The 13,722-nt window shown below is 42.9% G+C and overlaps 1 protein-coding gene across 1 annotated transcript in view; it reads right to left on the reverse strand.

The window, feature by feature from the left end:
• Positions 1–13,722, reverse strand: part of MYO5B (myosin VB) — a 379,086-nt gene that overhangs the window by 241,462 nt on the left and 123,902 nt on the right. Inside the window, exons 2-4 of the mRNA XM_026649314.2 lie at positions 13,525–13,635; positions 6,258–6,429; positions 3,464–3,608 (exon numbers count right to left, since the gene is read on the reverse strand). Of these exons, the coding sequence (XP_026505099.1) occupies positions 3,464–3,608; positions 6,258–6,429; positions 13,525–13,635 (428 nt within the window). The remainder of the gene's footprint in view (positions 1–3,463; positions 3,609–6,257; positions 6,430–13,524; positions 13,636–13,722) is intronic.

Here is a 13,722-nt window from a genome sequence, read left to right on the forward strand (position 1 = left end):
CTTAAAAACCTGCAGTGATGGAGATTCCACAGCCTCCCTTGGAAGCCTGTTCCAAAGCTTAACTACCCTTATACAGTCATTAGAAAGATTTTCTAAATATCTAACCTAAATCTCTCTTGCTGCAGATTAAGCCCATTACTTCTTGTCCTAGAGCCAGTGGACATAGAAAACATTTGATAGCAGCCCTTCACATGCTTGAAAACTTATCAAGTCCCCCCTCAGGCTTCTTTTCTCAAGTCTAAAGATGCCCAGTTTGTGTTTTTTACAATCTTTCCCCATAGGTCAGGATTGCTAAATCTTTTATCATTTTTGTTGCTCTCCTCTGGACTCTCTCCAATTTATTCACATCTTTCCTGAAGTCTGACACCCAGAATTGGACACAGTACTCCAGCTATTTCCTTACTAGTGCCGAGTAGACTGGGACAATTACCTCATGTGTCTTACATACAACACTCCTATTAATAAACTTCAGAACATTTAGCCTTTTTAGCAATAGCATCACATTTATCATGTTATTATTTCCCAGTTATTTCCCATTTTGTAGCTATACATTTGATTTTTCCTTCTTAAGTGTAGTATTTTCCACTTGTCTTTATTGAATTTCATCTTGTTGTTTTCAGACCAATTCTCCAATTTCTCAAGATCATTTTGAATTCTAATCCTATCCCCTTCCAGCTTGGTGTCACCTGCAATTTTTATAGGCACAGTCTCCACTCCATTACCCAAGTACCAGGACTGACCCCTGCAGGACCCCACTAAATACCCCTGCCCCCAGTTTGATAGCAAATCATTGATAATTACGCTGAATATGTTTTTTTCAACCAGTTGCGCACCCACCTTGTCATAATTTCATTTAGACCACATTTCCTTGTTTGCTTAGAAGAAAATCATGTGGGACAGTACAGAAGCCTTACTAAAATCAAGATATATCATGTCTAAGGCTATGTTTTAAATTAAATTAAATTAAATTAATGGAGATATCCCATCTCCTAGAACTGGAAGGGACCTTGAAAGGTCATTGAGTCCAGCCCCCTGGCCTTCACTAGCAGGACCAAGTACTGATTTTGCCCCAGATCCCTAAGTGGCCCCCTCAAGGATTGAACTCACAACCCTGGGTTTAGCAGGCCAATGCTCAAACCACTGAGCTATCCCTCCCCCCATGGGTATTTAGTCATGGGTATTTTTAGTAAAAGTCATGGACAGGTCAAGGGCAATAAAAAAAAAAAAAAGTCATGGCCCCGTGACCTGTCCATGACTTTTACTAAAAATACCTGTGACTAAATCTTACCTGCTGGGAGGAGGGCGCTCCTGAAGATGACTGCTGCTGGGCGGGGGACCTGCTGCCTGGGTAGGGTGACCAGATAGCAAGTGTGAAAAATCGGGACAAGGTGTGGGGGGGGTAATAGGAGCCTATATATAAAAAAGCTCCAAATATCAGGACTGTCCCTATAAAATCGGGACATCTGGTCACCCTATGTCTGGGGCTGCCAGAGCAGCAGCCAATGTGGCTGGCCCCTGGGCTTCCCCAGCTGCTGGGGTGGTCCTGGGCTCAGCTGCAGCAGCGCTGCAAAATTCACGGAGGTAACGGAAAGTCACAGAAGTCACGGCCTTACTCATGTCTACTGCTTCCCCCCATCCACTAGGTCTGACAGAGAAGGAAATTCCTTATAATCCTATTATCCACTGGGTGCTTACAAACTGATCGTTTAATAAATTTGTCCCAGTATCTTTCCAGGTATTGAAGTTAGGCTGACTGGTCTATAATTCCCCAGGTCCTCTTTGTTCCCCTTTTTAAAGAGAGTTACTGTGTTTGCCCTTCTCCGATCTTCTGGGACCTTACCAGTCCTTCATGAGTTCTCGAAGATAATTGCTAGAGTTTTGAGATTGCTTGAGCTAGTTCCTTTGGTACCCTAGGATGGATTTCATCAGGTCCTGCCAACTCAAATACTTGCAATTTACCTAAATATTCCTTATCCTATTTTGGCTTGTGTTCCTTCCTCCCTTGTTGCTAATATTAATTGTGTTGAATATCTGGTCACCATTAACCTTTTTTTTACTGAAGACTGAAGCAAATAGGCATTAAACACTTATGCAGGCTCTTACCTCAATGTCTTATATGACATTGGCCACTTTGGAAGACAGGATACTGGGCTAGATGGACCTTTGGTCTCATCCAGTATGGACGTTCTTATGTTCACTTATTAGAGATCAAACAGTTGCATAGACTTCCGTCTCTCAAAAAATGCAATACTCAAAGATTCTGCTGAGTTTGAATATAACAGGCCAAGTTCAGACCTGGAATGGGTGGGTAAAACTCCATTTAAGCCAGCGGAGCCGCACAGGCTTGCAGGGGTCTGAATTTGGCTCATGGACTGCGATCCTTGTTTTGTAGCAGTGATGATAGAGCTGCCATATAAAGAATACCAATGGTAAAAACATAATAAACCACTGATATGCACTGTTAGGTCACTGCTGAAGAAGGGCTAGGCAAGACATTTCATAAATATATGAAAGCACTCGTGTGGATTTTTTAAACTTTACCAGGCATACAGGTTCCAACATGTATGGTTAAAATTGTTTTTGGCCCCAGCCAGATTATTTAACCCAAGAATTCCAGTACAAGTCTGATTGCTCCAAGTCATTTATTGAGATTTGTGTGTCCTTGGGTGAACTCACTCCTAGGGTGACCAGGTAGCAAGTGTGAAGAATCGGGACACTTTTTTTTGGAGGTATAGTTGAGTATGTAAGACAAAGCCCCTATTATCGGGATGTCTGGTCACCCTACTCACTTGAGACGTGCTTACATAGTGGCATCATGACCTGAGATTCTAGGGTTAACCACAGCTGTAAAAAAATGTATGGGTTCCCAATGACCTCGTGGACTAGTGGGCTGCCCTACAGTGTCTCATCACTACCCAATTGTCTACATGGGATGGAGCTGCAGTCTGACATACAACTCCACTCAGCACATATTGAGGTCATTTACAGACTCAGCAAAGTTGATTTAAAAGGTATTCTGAAATGCTTGTTTACTGAAGCTGCCACGACCACTAGGGACCAGTGAAAATTGTTGTACCACAATGTGTACTGGCGTCAGGCAGACAACCAAACAGGATGCTGCCACAGGAACCAGGCTATTCTAAACTTCTAAAGAGTTGGAATCCTCACAGATCAGAGGACTGCTGAAAGACTGCTGGGGTGAGTTTGGGAGCAGAAAAAGTGTGGTACACCCCACTTTGGGGAGGCATAAGACCCTCAAGGTAAGTTTTCCTTTTTTGTTGGGTTTATGTAGATAAAAGGCCCAGATATTGCATAGGGTTCTCTTCCTAGCTGAGATGCAAAATTTTGCCTTGTCCTCCATAAAATTACACTAATTTTCACTGAAATTATATAATCTTCACCACCACCAAGGAAGAACAGCCCTGGTTCTGGGTGTAAGCCTCATAACCAACATATCACCTACCTAGCCATTTGCTTGTAGGCTTCTTCTGCCACTGCAAAGATGTGAGGATCCATGTCCCCCATGTTTTGGCCACTGTATGCATAGATGACATCTTGTTCATAGATTGGCAGTTGTTCGTATGGGTTAATGGCAACAAGCACAATACCTAAATAAAAACAGACAAACATGCAGACATTAGAATTAAAACCAAGTCACAATAGTTTATAACCTTTTTGTAAATATAAGGAGATTCAAAAAATGCACAGAAAAAAGGGTCCAGGTTCTTTACATCAGCTTTTCTTTGAATCTTGTAGAAATGGCTAATGCACTGGTGGAAAGAACAGCTCACATTAAGCTATGGAAGAGGAGCATAAAATATATGACCTGAATATAAGTCCATCATATGAAGTAGGCCCCTTTGGGCATTTCCCGCCCCCAAAAAGTTGAAAGATGCTGCTGTGGATAAGCCATATCCACATAATTGAACATCCACTGGACTCAAAATATTTTGGTTACTGGACTTCAGATGAAAACGCAAAACTATAAGATTAACAGAAATTAAATGCACAAATCATGTTGAAGGAACATGAAAGATCTGAATTAAAAATCTTTAAAAAACTTCCTCTTTTCCTTCCTGTAGAAAATCCAGACTGCTCACTTCATCATAAAGTCACACCATTGGGCTTAGGAACCGCAGCCATCCTAAAACATGGCACCCCGCCCCATCCTGTCATCTTCTCCATATTGGGAGTGTGGGGGGAAGATATCAATCAATCCATGGGATCCCCATGGATTCGGGAGGGTTGTCTGCATGGTTCAGAGAGTATGTGTGCTGCACCAGCTATTGACAACAGCATGAGAGGAGGATAGCATCAGAAGCCTTCCTCTAAATATGTTCTGGGTTTGTGGGCTTAAATCAGACACTAATGTTATTTTAACCTGCTGTAGGAGGAGTGTGGTCTGGTGGCTACAGGTAGAGAGACAAGAGGACAGCTTAACCTTGAATTTTAAATGTTCCCAATTGATGTTAAGTTGTTAAAGCTAAGAATGCAATAAACCAAACTCAGTTTTCAAGTTCAAGCCTGTAGGTCCATTACAGACAGACAATTTAATTAAATAGAAGACCCTGGATGGCACTTTGAATGACAGAACCAAACTTCCAGAGAAAAATTATTAATTAAGCAAACAGGCATACAATTATCATTTACACAGGTACTACAATTAGACTCCCTTTCAAAGACGGAAGAGCATATCAATGGGTGATCAGCCCACTGACAACAGAATGAAGTATAGTTTATAATCCTGTAACCTAACGGTATCCTTTTGGTGTTAATTGGAGATCTCTTGCAATTTAGCAAGGCTACTCTTTTTATAATCCATTATAATACTAATTAACATTAAACATACCCATTACCATATTCACATTTCCTCCATCTCTTTATTGGCTCTTTACAACACACATTATTTAAATTAACATCTGAATCAATGTCCTTCTCCTGCTATCAATATAGATAGCGTTTTAATAACACATTCCAAATTCTCAAAAAAACACTCATAAAAAACCCTGCTGAAACCAGATATAACCAAAACGTAACCCAGGGTTACGTCCTTGCTAACTTCAATTTTCCCATCTTACGGTCTCAGACTTCTCTCTCTAACTTTTGCTCATACTAACAAGCTCAATTTCTCACTCCTCTATACTTACGCCAAAGTCTAATTTCTATTTATTTCTTAACCTAACACCTTTTGTAGGCTGCAACAGGACACCTGGGTTCAACTCCTACTTCTGCTACTGACCGCTCTGCACCTCAGTCACTCTAATCGTTAAGACAGGTATTACATTATCAGCTCCACAGAGGCGTTGTGTGGCTTAATTAATTAATACAATAAAAGCTTTGTTATCTGGCATGTTGGTAGAAGGGGGGGGGTGCCAGTAAGTCAAAAATTCTGGTTAACTAAGAAGGAGGGAGTTTGGGTGCAGGAGGGCGCTTGGGGTAGGAGGTTGGGGTGCAAGAGGGGTTTTGGGGTGCTGGATCAAGGAAGCGCTCACCTTGGGTGACTCCCCGGAAGCGGTGACATGTCTCTGCTGCTCCTAGGTGGAGGCGCGGCCAGGTGGGCTCTACACACTGTCTCCACCCACAAGCGCTGCCCCCGCAGCTCCCATTGGCCGCGGTTCCCCGTCAATGGGAGCTGCGGAGCCAGCGCTCAGGGTGGGGGTAATGCATGAAGCCCCTGTAGCCGTTCCTCTGCCTAGGAGCAGTAGGGACATGTTGCCGCTTCCAGGGAGTCATGCAGAGCCAGGTAGGGACAGGGACAGCTCTAGCTTTTTTGCCGCCCCAAGCACCGCAGGCAGGCTGCCTTCAGCGGCATACTTGCAGGCGGACCCCAGTCCCGCGGCATCCCTGCAGGAGGTCCGCCGGTCCCACGGCTTCGGTGTACCCACCACCGAATTGCCGCCAAATCCACGGGACTGGTGGACCTCTCGCAGGCAAGCCAGCAGGGCGCCCTCCACGGCTTGCTGCCCCAGGCACGTGCTTGGAGTGCTGGTGCCTGGAGCCGCCGCTGGGTAGGGAGCCTGCCGGCCCTGCACCAACTGGACTTTTAATGGATATAAGAAATGCCGGTTCCTAGAGCTTTCCAGTTGGTACAGTGCTGGCTAACGCAGCTTTTACTGTATATGGTAAAATCCTCAGATCAGAGGAGCTATGTAAATATTACATTGTTATAAAAAGATCAGTATTGGCATATAAGAAATTAATATTAAACAGTGCAAAAAAATCCCCAAACCCTGATGCAGATGTATTGTAATACTCACCACAGTAGGTATAGATGTGATTCGATTCCAAGAATCTGACTTTTAAATTATGTAGGACAGCAGGCTCATGGAGATAACTTAGAGCTGTCAGGTCATTTTCACCCACCAAAATATCTGGATTACGCAAGAAGGGTAGTTGGCTGGTTTTGAGATCAACTGAATAGTCGCAGATCTGAAGTAATACAAATTGCACACAAAAACGGTTAAAAAATAAGAACCGTCTAGTTTCTTTCTTTCTTTTTTTTTTTAAACTCATGTAGGGATAATTCTGCCCTCAAAAGATTATTTGTATTACATTAGCACCTAGAGGCCCCAACCAGAATCCAAGCCCCATTGATAGATAGAATCCAAGCCCAGACAGAATGTGCACATATTGCCTACTGAAGTGAATAGGAGTTCTATGCATCCACAGTGGTCACTCCTTTAAAAAATATTTTCAATTATTTGTGGATAACTAAACAATATTGCTTTCGTATTTCCTGTATTCCCTAGGGATTTCCCAGCACTGAATAAGGGCAAATACTTTGGACACTGCACAAAGGACAAAATTCACTGATGAGGGGTGAATTTCACCCTTGCTGACTAAGTGCATCTACTCTCACCGTCTAAAGCAAACCCAGGAAGTGTTTCAGGGTGACCAAGGAAGGAGATGGCACAAGCTACCTCAAAGTGTTGGTAACACACAGCACCATATACCAAAAACAGTAAAAGCATAACTGAATCCGACATGTGCATCTTTATTTATTCTACTTTAAGGTCAACCAGAATCACAGAATCCAGAGTCCTTCCCTTTGACAAAGTTATTTGTTGACTTTTTTTTTTTTTTTTTTTAATTAAAGTCACTTCAAACACATTATGCTCTATACTCCCTTCAATCTCTTCTGACAATGGGGAAAGGATACAAAGGAGCAAACACAGGAGCACTGTAGACTTACGTGAGGAACATGGTGATGGCATTAAAATATACGGCTCACCATATGCTAAAGAGTTTTGGCTCTCCCCCAAATGAACAGCAGAGCCACTGATTAGAATCAACATGACTTTTCCCTTTATCTGTAAATACTTTTGTCAACTCCCGCGTGGGCACTTCCACTGTCAGACACTTAGAGACAGGAGATGGTTTGGGAAGTTTCCAGTTTGGTATTTACTGGATACATTTAACATTTGTTTACACTTTGGATGAGTTATGTTCCTGCCCCCTGAACACTCTGATGGTAAGTTCCTCCAGCAATAGTGAAACCCTGCTTGTGAAAGCAGAAAGAGGCAGATGAGAATTCCCATGCCATTCATTTTATCCAACAAGTTGTTTGGTTTAGTTAGAGAGGCACGTACTGGAAAGAGTGAATATATCAGCAATGGTACAACAGATAGTACCTACAGCAGAGGAGACGTAGGCAGGTGATATGTGGGTGATATATGCATTAATACTAGGTGGGGAAAAGCATACCACGGCCATTCATTGCCAACTGTGTCAAGTATGTTCTGCTCATTTGCCTCTTGGACAATCTAACAAACAGCGCCAATTAATATTTTGGCAGCTAATGGATGCTTATGGAGGAGGAGTTCATTTTTCACTCCTCAAAAGACATGCTGGCACTGCCATGTTTCAGGCCTTCAGTTCCTCAGCCAATAGCATGGAATATTTAGCAGAGATTCTCTTGAAGTGATGTGACAAACTGAAGCCTTCATGTTGCCACTGCCTTGACCCCTCATCCGCTGAAGCCTTTACCCTCCCTTTCACCCCTCTCTCACCTTGATGGCTGCAGAGAGCCTCCTCTATGGACTCCTTAATTCCTCCCTGCCCAGATCTCCGCATGTGCAGATACCACCATCAGATTTAACACATGGCCATTATTCCCACATTCAAAACTACCATCAAAGATCAGGGCCCTCAATGTGCTAAGCATTGTCCAGACATGTAACAAAGAGGACAGGCCTTGCTGTCAAGGATCACAATCTAAATGGGAGACAGGACTGAAGAGGAGGACAAAACAGTCAAATAGGACAGTAGAATGAAGAAAACAAAAAACAAAAACAAAAAAAACCCAAACCCAACTTCATCACTCATTTTAGGTTCCAATTAAAAATTGTCCTCTCAAACCAGGGCTTTGGAGCGGAGCCCGGAGCTGGAGCGCGGAGCAGCTCCGGAGCAGTGGAGCTGCAGGTTTTTGCCTGGAGCTGGAGCAGAGCCGGAGCACAGCTCCAAAGCCCTGTCTCAAACTCAAAGGAACGGTGCCATCCTGCTTCAGATGTTGCTCCTCTTCCTTGCCCATCGATTAATGCTGCTTCCTCTGTCCCTTCCAACCATCTTGCCATTGCTGGTGCAAAACCCTTCTCCTCAAACATCTTCCTCCTAGCTCTCCTCACTTTCCTAACTGATCCTCCACAGCTTCTCCCTCTGTGACAGCTTGCTATTGTTCTTTCAGTTCTGTACTGATGCCACTTAAGCTTTACACACTAAAACCCTTTTTGTATAAAACGTACTGCGGAAATGAAGCTGTGTTGCACATTCAGAGTTACTATTCCAACTGCCATCAGAAACAAAGCTTCAACACAGATGAGAAAACGCTCAGCTTTTGGCCAGGCTGGTGCCATAAGCAAAGTAAATCACCTCACAAGAGTTTGAAGTCTTGACTCCCCCAACCCCCAAGAGGTCCCAGCCAAGACTGGAATCCCATTATGCTCAACTAAAAGACAATCCCTGCCCCGAAGAGTTTACTAGCTAAATAGACAAGACAGACAAAAGGTGGGAAGAAAACCAGAAGCACAGAGAGATGAAGTAATTTGCCCAGCATCACACAGCAGGTCAGTGGTAGAGATGGGAACGGAGCCTGGTCTCCCAAGCCCCAACCCATTATCCTATCCAGTAGGCCATGCTGTCTCTTTCGGATGTGTAGGAGTGGCATCACCCATGCAGCATACAGACTGAGTTCTTCCACTCCTGAGAGAATCTCAATGAAGCTTGACCTTTACAAAAATCTTTACTGCTGCAGCTGAGTTCCGTGCGATAATCCCCACAGTCCTGCATTAGGATTTTTGAGAGCCTAGGATTCCCATGGAGTATGTAACAGTGAGTTCATCACTCCAGAAAGAGATTTGTGATCTACACAAAGCAGCCAGGAACAGGCCTGCTGGAACCATAAATCCATGAAAATTCACTTAGATGAAAAGGATAAGAAAAAGGAGCTAGTAACAACAACAGCGGAGACATTTCAACTGTCAGGAACCAAAAGCTTTCAATTCCCTGAAAGAGATCCTGATGTTCATGTTACCTTCATTTGATGCATGTGTGTGTCACTCCATGCTAATCTAAAGTTTATCAGACCAACATGCCCTCATCACACTCAGCAGGGTCTTCATAAGAATGGCCTAAACAATAAAAACAAACTGCACAGGAGAAATACTAAAAGGGGGAAAAATATTAAAAGGGGAAAAAATCCAGCCATGTAAATCTGTCTTTTTAAAAAATGAACGGAGCCTTTATTCACTTTAGAAGCCGACTTGGCTGTGTAGCTATGGCTCTGAAGGATATGACAGACATGTCGCTAACTGAAAACCTACAGTAAATTGAACGGTCACAAAATCGCCTAAAGGACAGATTTCCATTTAACAACATAAAATAACTGTGGAATAAAAACCCCAAGACTTAGTCCAGCTCTAACAAACTACTTCATTTTGGCACAGGTGGCCCTGAACGTTATCTATCAGAATGACAGGAGCGGAGTTGAACTTTTATCATGCCATATTTCAGGTATGGACTGTTCATTCTACTCCATTTATGAGACCTGTACCAGTAGGAAACAGCTATCAACACCTGTTAAGAGCAGAAAACAGACCTTTAGAACGTAACCAATCTTCTCTAAAGGAAGATGAGTTAATTGCAAAGCAGCATCACAGGGGATACACACTAAATCTGACAGCGTGAATCCAAAGATGAATGTGTCCATCTAACAAACACTTAAGGTATCTTAATGGTTTTATATCAAATAAACTCTGTCATAATATTGAAATGACTCATTCCTTTATGTCCTGGCAACAGCATCTAGGCAGTTTCCACAACATACAACAGCAAGCAGTCTTCTGACCTTCCCTTCTTTACCACCACTACCGCCAGCCAGAGATACATCACCCAGAATTGGCAGGACCCACCCTGGCTGTTTCTATCAGGTTCACCTGATCACTGACGGTTTTGAAGTGTTAAGCTGCTGGAATTCCCACAAAACCCAAGAGGGGGAAATAACTACATAGAATTTGAAATAGTGATGAATGTTACCAGACTGGCAGCACTGGAGGCTTCACATACAGCAGAGGCTTTGGCAGTGCAAGCTTCACCCACACAGCCCCATTGCCTGATCTAGATGGAGAACTCCAGGCGGTAAAAGGATAGCCAGCCAATCAAGCCAGTTAGTGCCAGTTGTAAGATGGGCAACAAGAACTGAGCCAAGACCACATGCTCATTTCACATCTGTCACCTAATTCCTTACTAGGATACGAGCACTATCCTGAATTATTGGGCTCGCTGTTCTCCACGGAAGCCTTGTTCGATTGTCTCAGAAGCAGAAGAGAGGTAATTATGGTAATTTCCTGATTATGGAAATAAAGGTATCCACAGCTGGCAGTAAAGCAGAAAGAAAGTTTCCTGCTCATTCTCTCTGGTAGTATGCTGTAAGGGCAGGCAGCTCTGTGGGATGATCAGGGAGAGGAATGTGTGTGTATTATTGGGAAAGAGCACAGGCACTGGACTATTATTCTAAGGACATCGCATTTGCAGAGAGGAGAAAGATGAGTTCCAATGGGAGTAGGCTGGCAAACCTGGAACACATTTATACTAAAGAGACACCTCATTTTTGCACATGGATGTTAATCACATCACTGGATTTCATTACTTGTTAGCAGTGGGAGAGAAGAGTGAGAGTGTCTAACAGCTGGTCAGGCTGGCAGCTCCACGGCTGGCTCTATATTCTGGAGTTTTGCTGAGAGTCAGACACCAGGGAGTAGGGGCAGGCTCCAGCAGATGTCCAGAACTAGGGCTCTACCAAATTCATGGCCGTGAAAAAAACATCACGGAGCATGAAATCAGACCTCCCTGCTGAAATCTACCTATTGGAGAGGAGGGGGACGGGGACAAAGAATGCGAGGAGGTCCTGTGGAGAGGCACATGTGTCACATATATATGGATGGCCCTTGGAAGATTAACAACCACAGGGGGAAGACTATCAAGCTGCGCAAACGAATGTGTCCCCAGTCTCATCACTCAGTTCCAAGGTGCGTTATGTTGCTTTCCCGGTGACATTGGCACTCTGACATACTGCTGCTGGCCACCCTGCTTATACTGAACCCAAAAGAAGAATTGTTTTCATAACAGTCTAATCAAGCATCTCTCATTCCTGCTGTCCAGCTGCCTGTTCAGTAAGAGGGTAACACACTATGTGCCAGTGTGAAACCGGTTCATTGGCAGGAGCTGTGAATTATTCACACAGCCCTTGGAGCATTTTCAGTTTGGGGAAGCCGTGTCTGTTAACTGTTCTAGTAACACAGCAGATCGTCCCCTGGACAATTAAAAAAAAATTGCCGGCTCAATGGAAAAACCAATTTAGATGAAGCAGTTCATGAAAAATATATTTCCTGGCACGATTATACCAGTCACGGAGATTGTAGGCTGTGCAGCTCTGCTAAAACATGGTGCTGAAAGCAGTAAGGTCAAGCTGGCTTATTAGGGAATTTAGTTCCTTTAATGTTCCTCAACAGAACATCAATCTAACTGGAGTGCGCTTGGTAGTTTCAATAGCACTTGGTCTTTGTAACAAACGAGTGTCAGTAGAGCTGACTCTTGGCGTTCAGAGATGACAAGTGGGTAAAACTCCTCTTTGTGCATAGAGCCATAGAAGCCTGGTGCACCACTTAAATGTTCAAGTTAGGGCATAAGCAGTGCATGGGCCTATGATGACCCTCTACACCCAATAAGATTAAGTCCTTTTTTAAGAAATTACCTACTTATGAAAGCAACAGACTGTAGCAGTGCTGGGAATTTTCTGAGCAAAGCTGTCCAGTTTTCTCAGACTATAAATTTGTGGGGAGCTGGGAGCTCCCTGCACTTCAGGAGCTGAGACAGTCAGAGATTTGGCTGCCCTCTACCACTGTTTTCCATGATCCTCCAAATTTTGATGCAGTGAAATCATAAAGGCGGCCCTGAAGTAAATTCCATAGCCAACTCTGCACCACCATGACATGGTAGAGTTTCATCATGATGTTGGTTTTGCCACATGCTAATGTAATGTGATTGTCTCAGCGTGACACTGTCCTGCAGAACAAGTTCATACTCAGCTGAAAAAGGCGACATCATAACAGACCATCCTTCTTCCTCCATTCTTCCCTAAGTATGAATCCTCAGCTCAACACTACGAAGATGGTCAAGGTACTCAATCATTCATTAGTCTTTGCAAATGACCTAGCTCCAGATCATTGGTCTATAGAGCTCATTTACCTAGGGTCTTCTAACATTCCCATCAAGATGACATTTATAAGAACTGGATTTTTAAAAGGTTTCTCCTAAATTGGTCCAGCAAGGACTCTACTCAGTTATTACTCATTTTGGTTTTTAAATGTTAGCAGCAGCAGTTGCCCACAGCTTAAGATACCAGGTTGATTTCAGCCTGTGTTAGCAAGGGAAGCCTTTTGAAAAGTACTCTGAAAACAGACAGGCCTGAGTTCTTTTCAAAAACTCTCTCTGGAGTTTCCTGTCTCTCTCCTTTATCACCATTTTTTTTTTTAAAAAAAAAAAAAAAAAAAAAAAAAACACTAAAATGAAATCAGGGTTTTATATTGAATTAACCCTAAAAAGCTGAGGATACATAGAAAAAAAAAAGTGTCACCTGGCCAGTTATTTTCTGTATTCTGCTGTCTTTTACTTCTGATACTTATTGCTTATTCAAACCCATATGAAATATTTACTGCTTCCAATTCATCTGCCAGCAAAGTCATAATCTGGTGTTTGTGACAGTCTGCTGTTTTAAAAATTACTTGGATGTCATACACAGACTATAACTTTGCAGCAGAATCAAGTCAAAGAAGATTGGCTGTGAGGCAGGAAACCTTTGATTTGAATACAAATACCTTTGAGAACCTGAGACTGTGGCAAAGTGATGTATGACGGACTTTTTTTAAAAATACACCAAGAACTTGTAATGATTCAGGCTTGTTCAGAGGATCATTTGAAGCTTAGATCTACCACTGATAAGGGCAATATACATAATTTTAATTAACTTACAGTGTCATCTTCAAATTTCAGGTGTAGGCTTTTATCCCCTTCTTTGTAATCCTTGATAATTTCTCCTGATCTCCACACTTCATCAGGGTCAGGAATCCAAACTTTTGTGTACTGAAAAGAAAAATGCATGAAAATCAGTTAGGTCAGAAATATACTTATTCACTAGGGATACAATCCTACTCTGACTGCAGAGTCAAT

Source organism: Terrapene carolina, unplaced genomic scaffold (genome assembly GCF_002925995.2).
Source record: "Terrapene carolina triunguis isolate 2854851 unplaced genomic scaffold, T_m_triunguis-2.0 Scaffold69, whole genome shotgun sequence".
NCBI lineage: Eukaryota > Metazoa > Chordata > Testudines > Emydidae > Terrapene > Terrapene triunguis.